Here is a 14,359-nt window from a genome sequence, read left to right on the forward strand (position 1 = left end):
GTAGACACACCTAGATTTGGGAAAATTTTTCAATCTCCCTGAGCCTCGGTTTCATTATCTCTGAAATGGACAGACTATTAAATGGAGGTGAAAATATATACACATGACAGGGTTGTAAATATTTAATGAGACAATGCATGTTGAACACATATTAAGTGCTGTAAGCTCTTAGTAACAGAAATTATTAACCCTGCCAAAAGGGCATCTAATTGGTAAAGGGTGCCCACCTTCTATGAGGCCCGGGACAGGGATGGGTTGCCATCTGTGTGAGTCTCACTAAAGCTGTGTTCTAGTCATCCATAAACACCAGCTTCAGCGCTTATTAGGGTCACAGGGTAAAATTGTTGGTTGTAATGATTGTGAAGATTGCTTTGAGTCTGTTATTGATCATACCAGGGTTCTAAGGCTGTTTCCCCTTTTATTCTGTTGCCCCTTGTGGTACATTGAGATAGAGAGTGGCACTTGAAATAAAGGGTCAATGAGAGCTTCGTTCTGTGCCCCAAGGTACTGGAGCCGAGAATGAAGAGTTCAGAATGTTCTTAGGGCCTCCATGGAGGTCTCAGAGGTTCCCCATCTCTAACCAAATTACTACACTTTATCTCTGCTTCCTGGGCCTCCAACTGCACAACCCCAAGTGTGTGCGTATGTGTGTATGCATCTCCCTGTCCCTCTTCTCTTTTTTCTTCTTGTTCCCTCCCTCCTCCTCTCCCCCTCTCTTCTCCAGCTACCCTCCTCCTGGACTCTTTCCTTGTCAGCAAAGGAGACTGCATCTGTTCTGGCTTTGCTCTGAGAGAGGGGTCTGTTCTCCCCTCCTGGTTCTTGCTCCAATCATGGGCAGGGACATGCAACAGCAATTATCACCAACAAGCTGAAGCAATGAGGCCCAGGACCAGCTACCCTGGAGAGGCACTATGGCTACCATTATTATTCTGTGATACAGATGATAATACTAAGGCACAGAGAAGTTAACTACTCAAAGTCACAAAGCCAGTATTTGAGCCCATGCTCTGCCATGACTGTGATCTTTTCTCACTGCCACCCACCCTGGATAGCAAGGAGATTTGGGGACCTTGAGGCCTAAAACATCTGGTCCCTTATTAATTTATTAATTAATTTATTTACTTATTTACTGCTTAATATGTTGATTGTCTTTATCTGAAAAATCCTCATAGAAAATTGTTGTCTCGGGTCGGGAGTGGTGGCTCACGCCTGTAATTTCAGTACTTTGGGAGGCTAAGGCAGGCGGATCAACTGAGGCCAGGCGTTCGAGACTAGCCTGGCCAACATGTCGAAACCCCGTCTCTACCAAAAATACAAAAATTAGCCTGGTGTGGTGGGGTGTGCCTTTAATCCCAGCTACTGGGGAGGCTGAGGCAGGAGAATTGCTTGAACCCGGGAGGTGGAGGTTGCCCTGAGCCAAGATCGCACCACTGAGCTCCAGCCTGAGTGACACAGCAAGACCCTATCTCAAAAAACAAAAAACAAAAAACAAAAAAAAACAGAAAGAAAATTGTTGTTTGGTTTAGTCCCCAGCAGCCTGCTCCTTTACTCTTGTGAGAGCGGACTCAGAGAAAACAAGCTTGCCTTCTTTTGAGCTACCCAATCTTTCTTCTGGGCAGGGGACATTTGGGGATGGTTCTCTCTCTTCTTTTTAGCTTCTTTCTCAGGCTTCTTCTCATGGACTGGTGATATGGTTTGCATCTGTGTCCCCACCAAATCGCATGTGAAATTTTAATCCCCAGTGTTGGAGGCGAGACCTGGTGGGAGATGATTGGGTCATGGGGGTGGTTTCTCATGAATGGTTTAGCACCATCCCTCGGTGCTGTTCTTGTGATAGTGAGTAAGTTATTAGGAGCTCTGGTTGTTCAAAAGTATGTAGCACTTCCCCCCTCTCTTTCTCTTCCTCTTGCTCCGGCCATGTAAGACGTGCCTGCTTCCCCTTTGCCTTCTGCCGTGATTGTACGTTTCCTGAGGCCTCCCCAGAAGCAGAAGCCGCTACGCTTCCTGCATAGCCTGCCAATTAAACCTCTTTTCTTCTTAAATTATCCAGTCTCAGGCTTTTCTTTATAGCAGCACAAGAACAGACTAACACAGCTAGATTCTCTTGTATAGCAGCATGAGCTTCCTTACACATGTCCTCCACCATGTCTGGAGTTATGCTGTTATTTATGTGTTGAGAGAACTGTTTCTTGTAAGCATCTTTGTCTTCTTCCATTAGGTAATGAATCCAATCTGCAACATTCTGACCCATGATGTACTTCTGATGCACTTCTGCATTCAATTCCTTGCATTCAGAATCATAAACAGGGAATCATTTGGTACTGTGAGGGATAGACAAGCATCCATCCACAGGTCCCTTCAGGGCCCCAAAAACTTTATTGCCAATGGTAGTTCTGGCAAAGCCTGCATCCAAATAGCAGGTGAAGGCACTGGGCTGACTATCAATGCTTTCCACATTATAATTCATCTCTGGTCACCTTCACTTGGCCATCATAGATCTTGTCCATGCCGAACCTATTGAGAAGCCTGCGGGCCAACACTGGCTGGTACAACAGGCTGCAGCGTCATCTGTCAGGCCAACCTTCACACTGCATTTTGGCAGTTCATGTGTGTAAGCTGTATAGACTATCATATCCCCTTCTATATGAGCATAAGTAATCTGACAAATAATATCTCTACTAGTTACATGACTTTTCCTGTATTTGGGCATGTTGTACTTGTTTTTATCCTGTATCACCAAATGTTTCCAAGGATAGCAATCAGTTTTACCCTCTTGTCATCTTCTAAATTTCCCGTGCATCTCTTAAAGTAGGCCTTGTTCTTGAAATCTTTAACCACCCCCATCCTGTGGAACAGAGCCCCCAGCCCTCTTTTTAAATGCTTATGTAGCTCACTTATAGCGGCAATGACCACTAACAAAATAATTATTAGACTTTTAGTCAGCACTTCCATGCAAGAAACGAGATGACAGCTGCAGCATAGGTGTCTCTGAAGAGCTGCTGAATAACTGGCCTGGTGGCAGACAGATTCCTGGGAGGCAGCAGCCGTCATGGGCACTGTGCTGTGCCATGGGAGGACTTAGCCTCTCATTCCCACTGTCTCCTTCCTATCAGCAGCTCCCCTACCATATTCAGCTAAAAGTTTGGAGAACTCATCTTCACCTGCATGTCGTGACTGTTGGTACTGTGTGTGTGTGTGTGTGTGTGTGTGTGTGTGCTTATTTGTGTCCCTCTTTGGGAACTCTGGGGTATTGAGGGAGGCCATCAAGAACTTTATTTGCATGAAGATGTGTAAGCCTGGCCGAGCGCAGTGGCTCACGCCTGTAACCCCAGCACTTTGGGGGGCTGAGGCAGGCGGATCACCTGAGGTCAGGAGTTTGAAACCAGCCTGACCAACATGGCGTAACCCCGTCTCTACTAAAAAATATGAAAATTAGCTGGGCGTGGTGGTGGGCGCCTATAATCCCAGCTACTTGGGAGGCTGAGACAAGAGAATCACTTGAACACAGGAGGTAGAGGTTGCAGTGAGCTGAGATTGCACCATTGCACTCCAGCCTGGGTAAGAGAGTGAAACTCCATCTCAAAAAAAAAAAAAAAAAAAAAAAAGATGTATAAGCCTTTCAGGAGAAAAGATGAGGGGATACTGAGGCTGAGACCAGGGTCATGAGACAATGGGAGTAAAGAGAATTTCGTGTCAATCTTTTATAACAGGGTGTGCAATAGAATTTCCTGTAATGTTGGAAATATTCTGCCTGTTGTCCAATATGGCAGCTACTAGCCACATGAAACGTGGCCCTTGAGACATAACTAGCGTAACTGAGGAACTGAATTTTATATTTTTATTTAATTTAAATTCATTTACATGAATTCAGTACTAACAATATTGAGAGTATGGCTTTATAAAACTTCTATAAACCCTTGGTACTCCCAGAGGTCAAGGACCAGTTGGAAGTGGTGGTTATGGGTGTTTAGAAGGGGGAACTGCCATTTGGGGTCCTCAACCTTTAACTGCGATGGTTAAAATACATATGTGACATCATGATAAGAGTATAGGCACCGAACTCAGACAGACTTGGCTTTGAATCTTGGCTCTTTCATTGAATGACCCTATGGCCTTGGGTTCTTTAAACATTTAGAGTCTCTGGTTCAGCACCTGTAAAATAGCACCTAAGAGGGCCTCTTTTCCTCCATAAAGCCTATAGGGCTTGCCTCATTCATTCATTCATTCATTCATTCAACAAACACCTAATGAACATGGTCAGGTTTGTGTTTGGCGTACAGGTGAACAAAGCATGGTCTTTGCCCTCCTGAAGGTTGCAGCTTAGAGTGTGATCTGCCAAGTGGTGAAATAGTAAAATAATCTGGTGCCTTCAGAGGGTTGGGAGGATTCAACTGGACAGTCCACGTAAAGTGCCTGGCGCAGGGGTTAGCATCCTCACGTCCACCCCACTGCTGGCACTGTGCTTCTCCCCTGCCCAGGGTCCTTGAGAAAACCCCAGGCCCCTCCTCGCTTCCAGGCTACCCACACAGAAAGGAGATAAAGTCACCACCCTCTGCTCTCGCTTAGACTATGGACAGAATTGGATGCATCCCTCACACCAAAACAGAAAACAAGTTATCGGGGTGGGTCCACCTCCTCCCGTCGGGTCTCTGGCAGTGTCCTCAAGACTTGAAAAGGGCCAAAAGCACACAAGTGCCCGCTTTGCCCCTGACAGACACCTGGGAAGAGGCCCCACCTCCGGGAGAGGCTAGTCTGTGTTGGGCTGGGTTCTGCTTTCCCTCATCCAAGTGGGGTTGAGGGTGGCCAGAGTATTGCTGGAGACCTAGTGGAGTTCCGTGTCCCGGGGTAATTTGGGACGGAACCACAGGGACTCCAACGTGACCCTGAAATGGGTCGAGGGCCTCGGGAGCCTGGGAGGCAGGCAGGAGAGGGGTGAGGGGTTTGCCCACCTGCCCACCCTGCCCTCTCCCTCAGGAGATGCCGGCTGGAGGTTTACTCTTCCTCCTGACACAGCCTGAGTGAGAAGTGTCACCTGACCTCAGGGCACATTCCAGAATGAGGCCACAGCCAAGAATAGGGCCCAGGAACCCTGCCACCCTTCCTGCCTGCATTAATCACAAATTATCCAGAGTAGGAGGGAAGCTTCAGACTCCTCAGAGAGGTCGGAGGAAGAGGAGGAGGAGGAGGTAACAGGAGGTGGAGCTGGAGAAAAGAGGGAGGACCCCAGAGAGGCCCCTTCTAGGCTTGTGGTTGTTCAGCGCAGCAGCACTGCATGGCCCCTGCTCCCAGGACCCTCTGTTTCACCCAGCAGGCCCCTCCATGAGCTCTCAGAGCTGGGCCCACAGCTTCCTGGAGGCCCTAGGCAATGATTCTGATCTGGATCAGCACAAACACAGAGGGAGAGGGACTCAGAGAGGAGTGCTCACACAGCGGGGGGACAGCAGAGGCTTCCCCAAGGAGCCTTGAAGGATGAGTAGGCAGAAGGCTGATGAATGTAGGCCAGGACTGCTTGTGTGTATGATAGAAATACTTGTCACACGGGGAGGTTGTAAACAGCCCTGGGTGGCTTGTGTGTGCTGACGGGAGGCAGCCTCTTTAGAGACATTCGGGGTCCTAATGGGACTCCAACTGCCCAGCCCAGAGCAGGGTGTGTGTGTGTGTGTGTGTGTGTGTGTGTGTGTGTGTGTGTGTGTGTTGCGTGCTAGGAGAAACAACATAACATGAGCATTATGAGCTCTGGGCTGGGCGCGGTGGCTCACGCCTGTAATCCCAGCACTTTGGGAGGCCGAGGCAGATGGATCACCTGAGGTTAGGAGTTCGAAACCAGCCTGGCCAACATGGCAAAACTCTGTCTCTACTAAAAATACAAAAATTAGCCAGGCATGGTGGCACATGCCTGTAATCCCAGCTACTCAGGGAGGCTGAGGCACAAGAATCTCTTGAACCCGGGAGGCGAAGTTCGCAGTGAGCCGACCTCACGTCACTGCACTCCAGCCTGGGTGACAGAGTGAGACTCCATCTTAAAAACAAAACAAAACAAATTAAAAACTCTGAAGTCAGACTGGCAGGATTCAAGTCTTGGCTCTGCCACTCACCCGATTTGGGGCAGGTTTCTTATCCCCTCTAGCCTTAGTTTTCCTACCTACAAAATAGCCTTCTGTCTCCTCCAGTTGCAGTGGGCCTTACAAGAGCTGGTACTTGGCACATAGGACGTGCTCACGCATGCTGCTGTTTTACAACAGGACAAGGGGACGGAGGGAGTTCCCCACGGCTTAAGGCAATCACCGAGGCTGTGGACTTATTCTCCCCCTTCCCTAGTCGGGGTCCACTCCATCCCTGGTCTCCAGCCCCACTGTCCGGGGGATGACATCAGACTACAGAGCAGCTGGCTAGACAATGGAGCAGAGTGTCCTAGCAGGCTGGAGGTGCTGGGGGAGGCGGAGGGTGGAAAAAGCCAAGCTGCCCTGCCCCAGAGGCCCTGGGGACTGATCTGGAGACAGGCCGCTCAGGAATAGGCCTCTGAAGAGGCAAACTGAGGGTCAGAGCAGGAAGGAGAGAGCCAAGTGCTCGCAGGAAGGTGAGGAGTGAGTATCCCGGGCAGACAGGAGACAGGTGAGTTTAGCCTAGATAAAGGGGCCTCATTTTCGTTATGTCCCGGGACCTAGGCTGGGGCCAAATCTCCTCGATTTGACTGAGCAAAGCAACCTCCCGAGACTGGCTGGCAACCAGGCCCCGGGAGCTCCATCCACCCTTTGCTGAGCTCCTGCTAGATGCCAGCCTTTGTATAAGGCCTAGGGTAACAGAAAGAAAGGACTCTGGCTTGGTTTCAAGGATAGAATGCCAGATAGTAGGTCAGAAGTTATAATAGGTTTGAAACCACCCATTCTCTAAGTGCCCATATTTTCTGAACCCCACCTCAGCTTATAGTGGTGCTCAGTTTGGATATACTCTGTGAGCAACAGAATAAAACATTTGAAGCTGCAAAGCCCAAGACCCAGAAACGCGAGGGGAGGGCTTTCAGTTCTAGGGTCTGTTCTGAGTGGAGAGCTGCTGAGGGTGGGAGGGGGCAGCCACTCGGCACCAGGCCCTCCTTCCTGGGCTTTCCAGTTATACCCAGTTAACAGGGCCCAGCTCCCGAGCCTCTTGTATAGAGTGATCTTACTACCCTCTGTTCTACAGATGAGGAAACAGAGACTCAGAGAGATCACAGGTAAGCAGCAGAGCCTAGATTCAGACCTAGGCAAGTCTGACTTCATGGGCTGAGTTTTCTCACTCTGCTAGGTGGGGCTGGAGTGTGACAGGCACCCCAGGTCTGGGGCTGTGAGTGGGCAGTGGTCTGGTTAGAGGCCCCGAGATGGGATTTTCCTGAACCTCACACCTTCATCAGGGAAGCAGACGTGCGACTGGGGACCCTGCTGTCCCGGCCCAGATGCAGTGCTCAGGTCCCACATCTGTGCAAATGGGGGTGAAAGGGAGGTGACAGGCGCTGGCATGTGGACACTTGCCCCCACAGCTTGCATGGCAATGTGCTGGAGCTGGAGCTGGAAGCAGGTGCACAGAATGTCCCTGGGTCTCTGAGGACAGGGTGAGACCATCCTCACCTTCCTTGGTTACCTGACCTGAGCAGGGTGGGGGCCCGTGGCTGCTGCCCACACCACTTTGGTGGCTCAGTTTTGTGCTCAGTGTTCTCTCGATGTCAACTTGAGAAACCTTGGATCCTCTGCCTCTGTTCTTCCTGCTCCTGACCTCCTCCTCGCACCCTTATTGCAGATGAGATGGGGTGGGCCAGGCTAGGCTGGGCCTGGATTCTTCTTTTGGGTTGGGGCCCAGGAAAACATAGGCAAGTGTGCAGGGGAGTGGTGTCTCTTGGGGACAAACAGGCTGTGGGGTGTGCCACGGCTTCGGGGCTCCTGAACACGTCTCCAGGGCTGGGGAGCCGCTGTGGGCCTCCCTGGGGCCAAAGGCACTGCTGTCCCCATTTTGGGAACCGAGCCCCATGACCTGAGCATACCTAGGGCTTTGGCGCAGAGTCTTCCTGGGACCAGGCCTCACCTAGAGGCCCCCTAGTGAGTCACAGCTGGCAGCTGTCCTTGCCTGCTCCGTTCCCATCTCCTCCACCTTCTCGCCTCTGAACTTGACACCATTGGTGGCAGGGTCTGGACCTGACCAACTGTGCTGTCACGCTGGGGTGACAGCAGGTTACAGATCAGAACACCTGGACTGGGCCCCACCCCTTCCTGCCTTTGTGTTCTTGACAAGCCACCTCACCTCTCTGACCTCAGCTTAACTCACAGAGCTGAGCTGAGCAGCAGTTAAGGGGCCTTGGAGCTACAAAGGGGGCCCAAATATTACCAGCGTCTCTCCAACCCCCAAAGATGCTCCCACTGGCCAGACTTCCCTCTTGTAAGGTCACCAAAGCAAATGACACTACCCATCTCCCTCCCTTCCCCATCATAACCCAAATGAAACACACAAGCAGGGCCATTGATACTATGAGCTTTTAATTAGTATCTTCCTCCTTATATTTGAGGAAGAAAGGAGGATGCCCCACAAGGACCTTCTTCAGCTTGGAGGGGCAGGGACAGAATAGGGCAGAGGAGGGTAGTGGGGGCAGATGCAGAGCTGACAGTGCGGCTTCCCAATCCTCTCTCTAGTGGCGGGATGGCCAGGCCTACACAGGAAGTCTGGAAACACACAAAAAAATCACCAACGAGCTGCCACATCCTTTGCCCAGGTCTCACAGAGAGCCTCCCTCCAGGTTTCCATGGGCTCCCAAGGCCGCCACCAGATGGGAGCATTGAGCAATGTTCCTTTTCCTTCTCCAGCCACCTCCCTCCTCTCTCAGTCCTTTACTACCCCCTTCCCTGCCTGCTTTTTCCTCTCCCTTCATTTCTCCTGCTACCAAACAGATCCCGGGGCTTTTGTCTGCTCTATGTTCAAGGAAGCCAGTGGATACGAAAGCACACCATCCATCAGATAGAAACTCCAGACAGCTGTGAGTCCAGCAGAGGGGTGCGTCTGGGGGCCCCGGGACGAGGGCATCTGTGTTGGGGCACTAAGAGCTGGGCAGTGGCTAACATCTCTCTGTGGTCCTGGCACCCAGTAAGCATTCAGAGAACGTCCACTGAGTTCAACTGAACTAGATCGACAAACCAATGCAGCCAAGGAGAAGAAATATGTATTCTGCTGGTGCCGTGGTGGCCTCAGCGGCAAGTTGACCACCACCCAAAGGCACCCGTTCCAGCAGCTTCCACTCAGGGCAAGTCATGTGCTGGGCTGGACTCTGCCTCCAGCTTGCCACTGCCCATGCCCCTAACCCCAAGTGGCCTCTGCTCACAGCAATCGAGGACGCTGTGGGAAAGGTGTCCCATTAGTCCCTGGGCCCTCCTATCTCTCCCCACCTACCCCCTTTGCAAGCCAATCCATTCAACTGTTCCTGTGACCAGCACACAGCGACCATCGCTTAAACCCTTTCTGGGAGACTGGCTGGGGGAGGGTGGCTGGGAGAGCTAGGAGTGTGGGGCCAGTGAGGGGAGGAGGAGAATGTCTGAGCAAGTTGGTGGTCAGGAATAACTTCCGTGTGTCCACTGACTTCTCCTTTTGTCCGCCTGAGCTAAAAAAGATATGAACCCCTTATTGAACCCAAAGAATAGACGCTGATCTGAGACCCTCTGTGGCTTTTTCTCTGACACATCGGTTGACGTTTCCCAGCTGGCCCAAGCCTGTCTAATCTGACCTCGCCCAGTCTGCTGAGAGGCATTGGGGTGGATAGGTGGAGGAAGGCCAGGGAGGGGGCCAAGGAGGTGGGGGGGCTTCAGTGCAAGCCAAGAAACTCCTTGAGGACGTCACAGGTCTTCTTGTGCATGACCTCGCGGAGCTTCCTGACCCGGCGGGCACTCGACGCACCCACAAAGCTATCGGGGCGCAGCATGGCCATGCCGCCATCCACCTCCCCCATGATGATGAGTGGTGTCTCGCTCACGGTCACGTTAGGGCAGGGGCATGCCCAGTCCACGTGGAGCAGAGTGACCTCCAACGGCTCCCGGCCCAGGAACTTGAGGCCCATTTTCTCATCCTTTAAGACTTCGTCCACAGTCACCAGGGCGCGGCCCGAGTCAGGCTCCTCGGTCAGCTCAGAGACTCGGCCCAGGATGACAAAGTCGCTGCGACAGAAGCTGGTAACGAGCTTCTGCCTAGGCTTGCAGGCCCGACAGCGCTGGTTCCCTCTAGGGAAGGGGCACGACTCCTCACAGGCCTCACGGCTCTCAAAGTTGTTGCCATTGCCCTCGCAGCCACCATAGACAAAGGACTGGCACTGGCCCGTCTGGCTGTTGTAAGCCCAGCGAGGCGCGTAGGCTTTGCAGGGCCCCTGCAGGGCGGGCAGGCTGCACGCGGCCAGCGGCCCACTCATGCAGGCCAGCATGCAGGCCTCATAGGTCTCAAAGTGGTTGAGGTTGCGGTGGCAGTGGCCAAAGGTGAAGGTCAGGCAGTTGTTGGCCTGGGCGTCGAAGTGCCAGCGGGTCTGCTCTTCACCACAGTCCTCGCTGTCAGGGGGCTTCAGGCACTCGGCTGCCGGGAAAGCCGTGCCATTAGGGCTGCTCTCTGAGGTGGCCGCAGCCTGATGTCCCCTGACCACCGACAGCGGGAAGTCGGCCCTCAGGACCCCGGCCGCGTTCCTGGCCGTGCAGGTGTAGATCCCAGCATCCTGCAGCTGGGCGTTATAGATGACCAGCTGGGCAATGTTGGTGACCACCACGTTGCCACGCACATGGTTGGGCCGCATGACCACGTTCTCCCGATCCTCCAACTGCTTCTCCCAGGTGATCTCAGGCCGGGGCCGGCCCACCACATCACAGAGGAAGCTCACCGTCTCACCCATGGTGACCGACTGGTGCACAGGGTGGTTGAGCAGGGCCGGGGCCGCCATGTCCAGTTCAGGGGTCTCTGGGGAGGCTGTGGTGGGGTGCATGGTGGTCTCAGGTGGTGGGGGGCTGGTGTTGGGCCAGGTGAAGTGATAGCGGCAGGTTACAACGGCCAGCGTGATGCCTTTGGAGCAGGCCTCGGCATCCATGTAGCAGCGGTTATAGTAGGTGAGACCATCCGAGGCACAGGTAAAGCTGGGCTCCTTCTCACAGCGGTCTTTGCATTTACACACGGGCTGGCCATCCCAGATGTCACACTCAGAGCCCTGCTGCAGACACATGAAGTGGTCACACGTGGCCTCCTTGGGCATGCCCACTGGGCCCTTCTTCCCTTTCACGTCCATGTAGCGGGCCGCCACACAGCTCTTGGTCCCACACACATTGGGGCAGCACTTCTCATAGGCCTCACACTCCTGAAAGAGCCAGAGAGAGTGGCCTGAACAGGGAGGAGGATGAAAGGAGGGGCTCCCTATCCTACCCCATGGTTTATGGGGAGGTGAACTAACATGTACTCCCTATCTAGTGGGAGCAAAACATTTGAAAATAATGACGAATGCATACATAGCATCTCCTACGTGCTAGGCCCTCGTGTAAGAACGTTGACATCCGTGAGCTTGCTGTGCTCATCACAAGCCAGAGGAGGTTACAGCCATTATCTCCACTCTACAGACGATGACTGAGGCACAGAGAGGCTAAGTAGCTTTCCCAAGGTCACACAGCTGGCAGGGTCGGAAGGGGTGGGCCAAAGACTCTAAGAGAAGTTTTCCTACAACCATTTGACAGATGAGACTGCAGAGACTCAGAGAGGCGATGCCCAAGTTCACAGAGATGGGAAGTGGCAGAACAAGGCTCCAAGCTCCCAGTGGAAGGGATCGATAAATGGCGTTTTTTTTTTTTTCTCCTGCATCATATAGCACAAATGAGGTCTAGCTTGAACAAGTAGGCCTGCCTTTCATCTCTTTCCCATGGGAGCGAGGATGCCTTGCCGACTAGAAGAGGTCACGTCAGAGGCTGAGAGGGGAATGCCCCGGGACTTTATCCGAGGTGATCCACACCTCTCCTCCCCTCAAGGAGACCGACACACACGGGGAACAGAGGCGGTGAGAGGGCCCAGACCGATCCACAGCCAACAGTCAGGGCAGGCATGACAGGTCCCGCACGCTGGGTCTCTCAGTCACAGGCTCTGCCAGGCCCAGGTGTCAGCTCCATGTAGGACCTTTCACGGGCAAAACAACAAGAAAAAATGTCCCCTTGTGTGGCAAAGGTCAGCAAGGCCGTCAGCGAGGACTTGCCAGGCCGTAATCCCCTCTGATTTTCTGTGGAGCCACGTAAAGCATTAGTTTAATTCCTCGAAATTAGCAACATGCTCCTGGAGCCGACACAAACAAGGATTTCACGTGGTGTTTTCGACAATAACACATCGTACCCACTGGGCAGGCAGGCAACGCTCCTAATCCTCCACCAGGTAGTAACTCTGTGAATTACTCCCCACCAGGGCTGGCCTCTTGTCATTCCAACTTTTATTTCAGCCTCTTTGACATTCCACATCAGCTAAGAGGGGGGAAGTGTCCCCCCACCCTGGCTGCACGGAGCCTGCCTGCTTGACTTGTTTACTGTTCTACCCCTTTCGGCTCAGAATGGGGACTTTGTTTTGCAGCCCTTATTTGGCATAGTCTTCTAGGCCACACCAGGGGAGGCTTTGGGACAGGGATGGGCAGCTCTCAGGAGAGGGACCCCGCAGGGAATGGAGGGCAGGAAAGGGAGTGGGAGCAGGAGAACCTTCTCCTTGGCCTGAGCCTTATCCCATTCCCTAAGACGTTCAGGACCCGGAGGTCCATGAAAGCCTGGGTCCTTGGGCACCAGAGGAAAGGTACTTCTGGCCACAGGGAACCTAGAGGGGGTCCTTAGAACACTTCCGTGTAAGGAGGTCAGAATCTCCCCAAGGGCTGTCTGGATCCGCAGCCCTCCACAGGTGCCTTCTCCCCAAGACACACAAAATCCACCAGAGTCTCACCATCCCCAAGCCCTACCTGGTTTATCAGACCTGCCTGTGCCTGCAAATGTAGCCAACTAATCGCGTGACCTTGGCCAGATGGGAGCAGCCACCACTCCTCCTGACTTCTCATCTTCCTTTCACTTGGCACCACCATTGCCCACTGGGGGCATCTGTCCTGGGAGGCCTAAGAATTGTCCCTGGGCACTGTGAGGTTGAGGCCACTCTCTGCAGGTCAGCCCTCTGCTCTCCTGTGAGTAAACCAGGCATCTACGGGGGCACCATTGTTTCTCGTGTTCCCTGGAGATGCCCCAGCCTGGACCTGGAGCCCGGGGAGACTCGGTGCTGCCCTCAGAGCCGGCCAGGCTGGGCAGGAAATAGCTCTGCCTGGAGCAGGTACAGGTCCCACAGCCTGTTGCCCCAGAGGGGGCAGGCAGGAATGGCCCTAGGGAATGACTCGGGAACTAGAAGAGAACCGGCCCTGCCCTGTGGCATTGCCCTCTGATGCAGAGCAGAAGGCAGGACCAAGGAAGCTGACAGGCTGAAACGTGGTTTCCTTCCTCCCAGGGACACCAGAGCATCCATTCAGAGCTGCTCCTGCTTGGCCTGCCATCAGCCTGGTCTGCTCTCAGGCTCAGGGTCCAAACTCCTGGGGAGGTGGCCTGGAGTCCAATGCAACCAAAGCTTTGTTGTTAAACATGGGTTCCAAGCCCACCGTTCCCTCACTGGCCATGGCACCTGTGCCCTCCCTGCCTGACTCTGTGTCCACTCTCTCACCTGTGAGTGGGCTTCTGATGCCCACCATGCTGACCTGTCGTGTCAACACACATGACATGCCTGGCACGGTGCTGGCCCACAGCAGCCCTCAGCATGCATGAAGGAGGAATCCTCAGGCTTCAGTCCCTGATGAAGTGGGACATCGCTCCCACCTCTCCTTCCAGGCTTCAGTGTTAATAGACAGGATGGTGCCCTGTTTCTCTCCAGGTGGATGGGGCCTGTGTTCCTTCACCTTCCTGGGCCCTGCAGGGCACTACTGCATGGTCCCCACCCTGTGGCTCCCACCCCCATCGCTCACAGGCTCACATGGTCTATCTCTGGCTTCTGGACCTCACTCACCTGGTCCGCCTCACACTCCAGCTTCTGGATCCCACTCACCTGGTCCGCCTCACGCTGCGGCTTCTAGACCCCACTCACCTGGTCCATCTCACACTCTCGCTTCTGGATCCCACTCACCTGGTCCATCTCACACTCTCGCTTCTGGATCCCACTCACCTGGTCCATCTCACACTCTCGCTTCTGGATCCCACTCACCTGGTCCGCCTCACACTCCAGCTTCTGGATCCCACTCACCTGGTCCATCTCACACTCTCGCTTCTGGATCCCACTCACCTGGTCCATCTCACACTCCAGCTTCTGGATCCCACTCACCTGGTCCGCCTCACGC

General features: G+C 53.4%; 1 protein-coding gene across 3 annotated transcripts in view; it reads right to left on the reverse strand.

The window, feature by feature from the left end:
• Nucleotides 1–8,480: 8,480 nt before the first annotated feature.
• WFIKKN2 (WAP, follistatin/kazal, immunoglobulin, kunitz and netrin domain containing 2) overlaps nt 8,481–14,359 on the reverse strand; it is a 42,604-nt gene continuing 36,725 nt past the window's right edge. For all 3 annotated transcript variants that reach the window (XM_045375002.3, XM_065531336.2, XM_005583730.5), the window contains exon 2: nt 8,481–11,335. In XM_045375002.3, the coding sequence (XP_045230937.1) occupies nt 9,815–11,266 (1,452 nt within the window). In that variant the 5' untranslated portion in view covers nt 11,267–11,335 and the 3' untranslated portion in view covers nt 8,481–9,814. The remainder of the gene's footprint in view (nt 11,336–14,359) is intronic.

The sequence above is a fragment of the Macaca fascicularis genome, chromosome 16 (genome assembly GCF_037993035.2).
Source record: "Macaca fascicularis isolate 582-1 chromosome 16, T2T-MFA8v1.1".
Classification (NCBI taxonomy): Eukaryota; Metazoa; Chordata; class Mammalia; order Primates; family Cercopithecidae; genus Macaca; species Macaca fascicularis.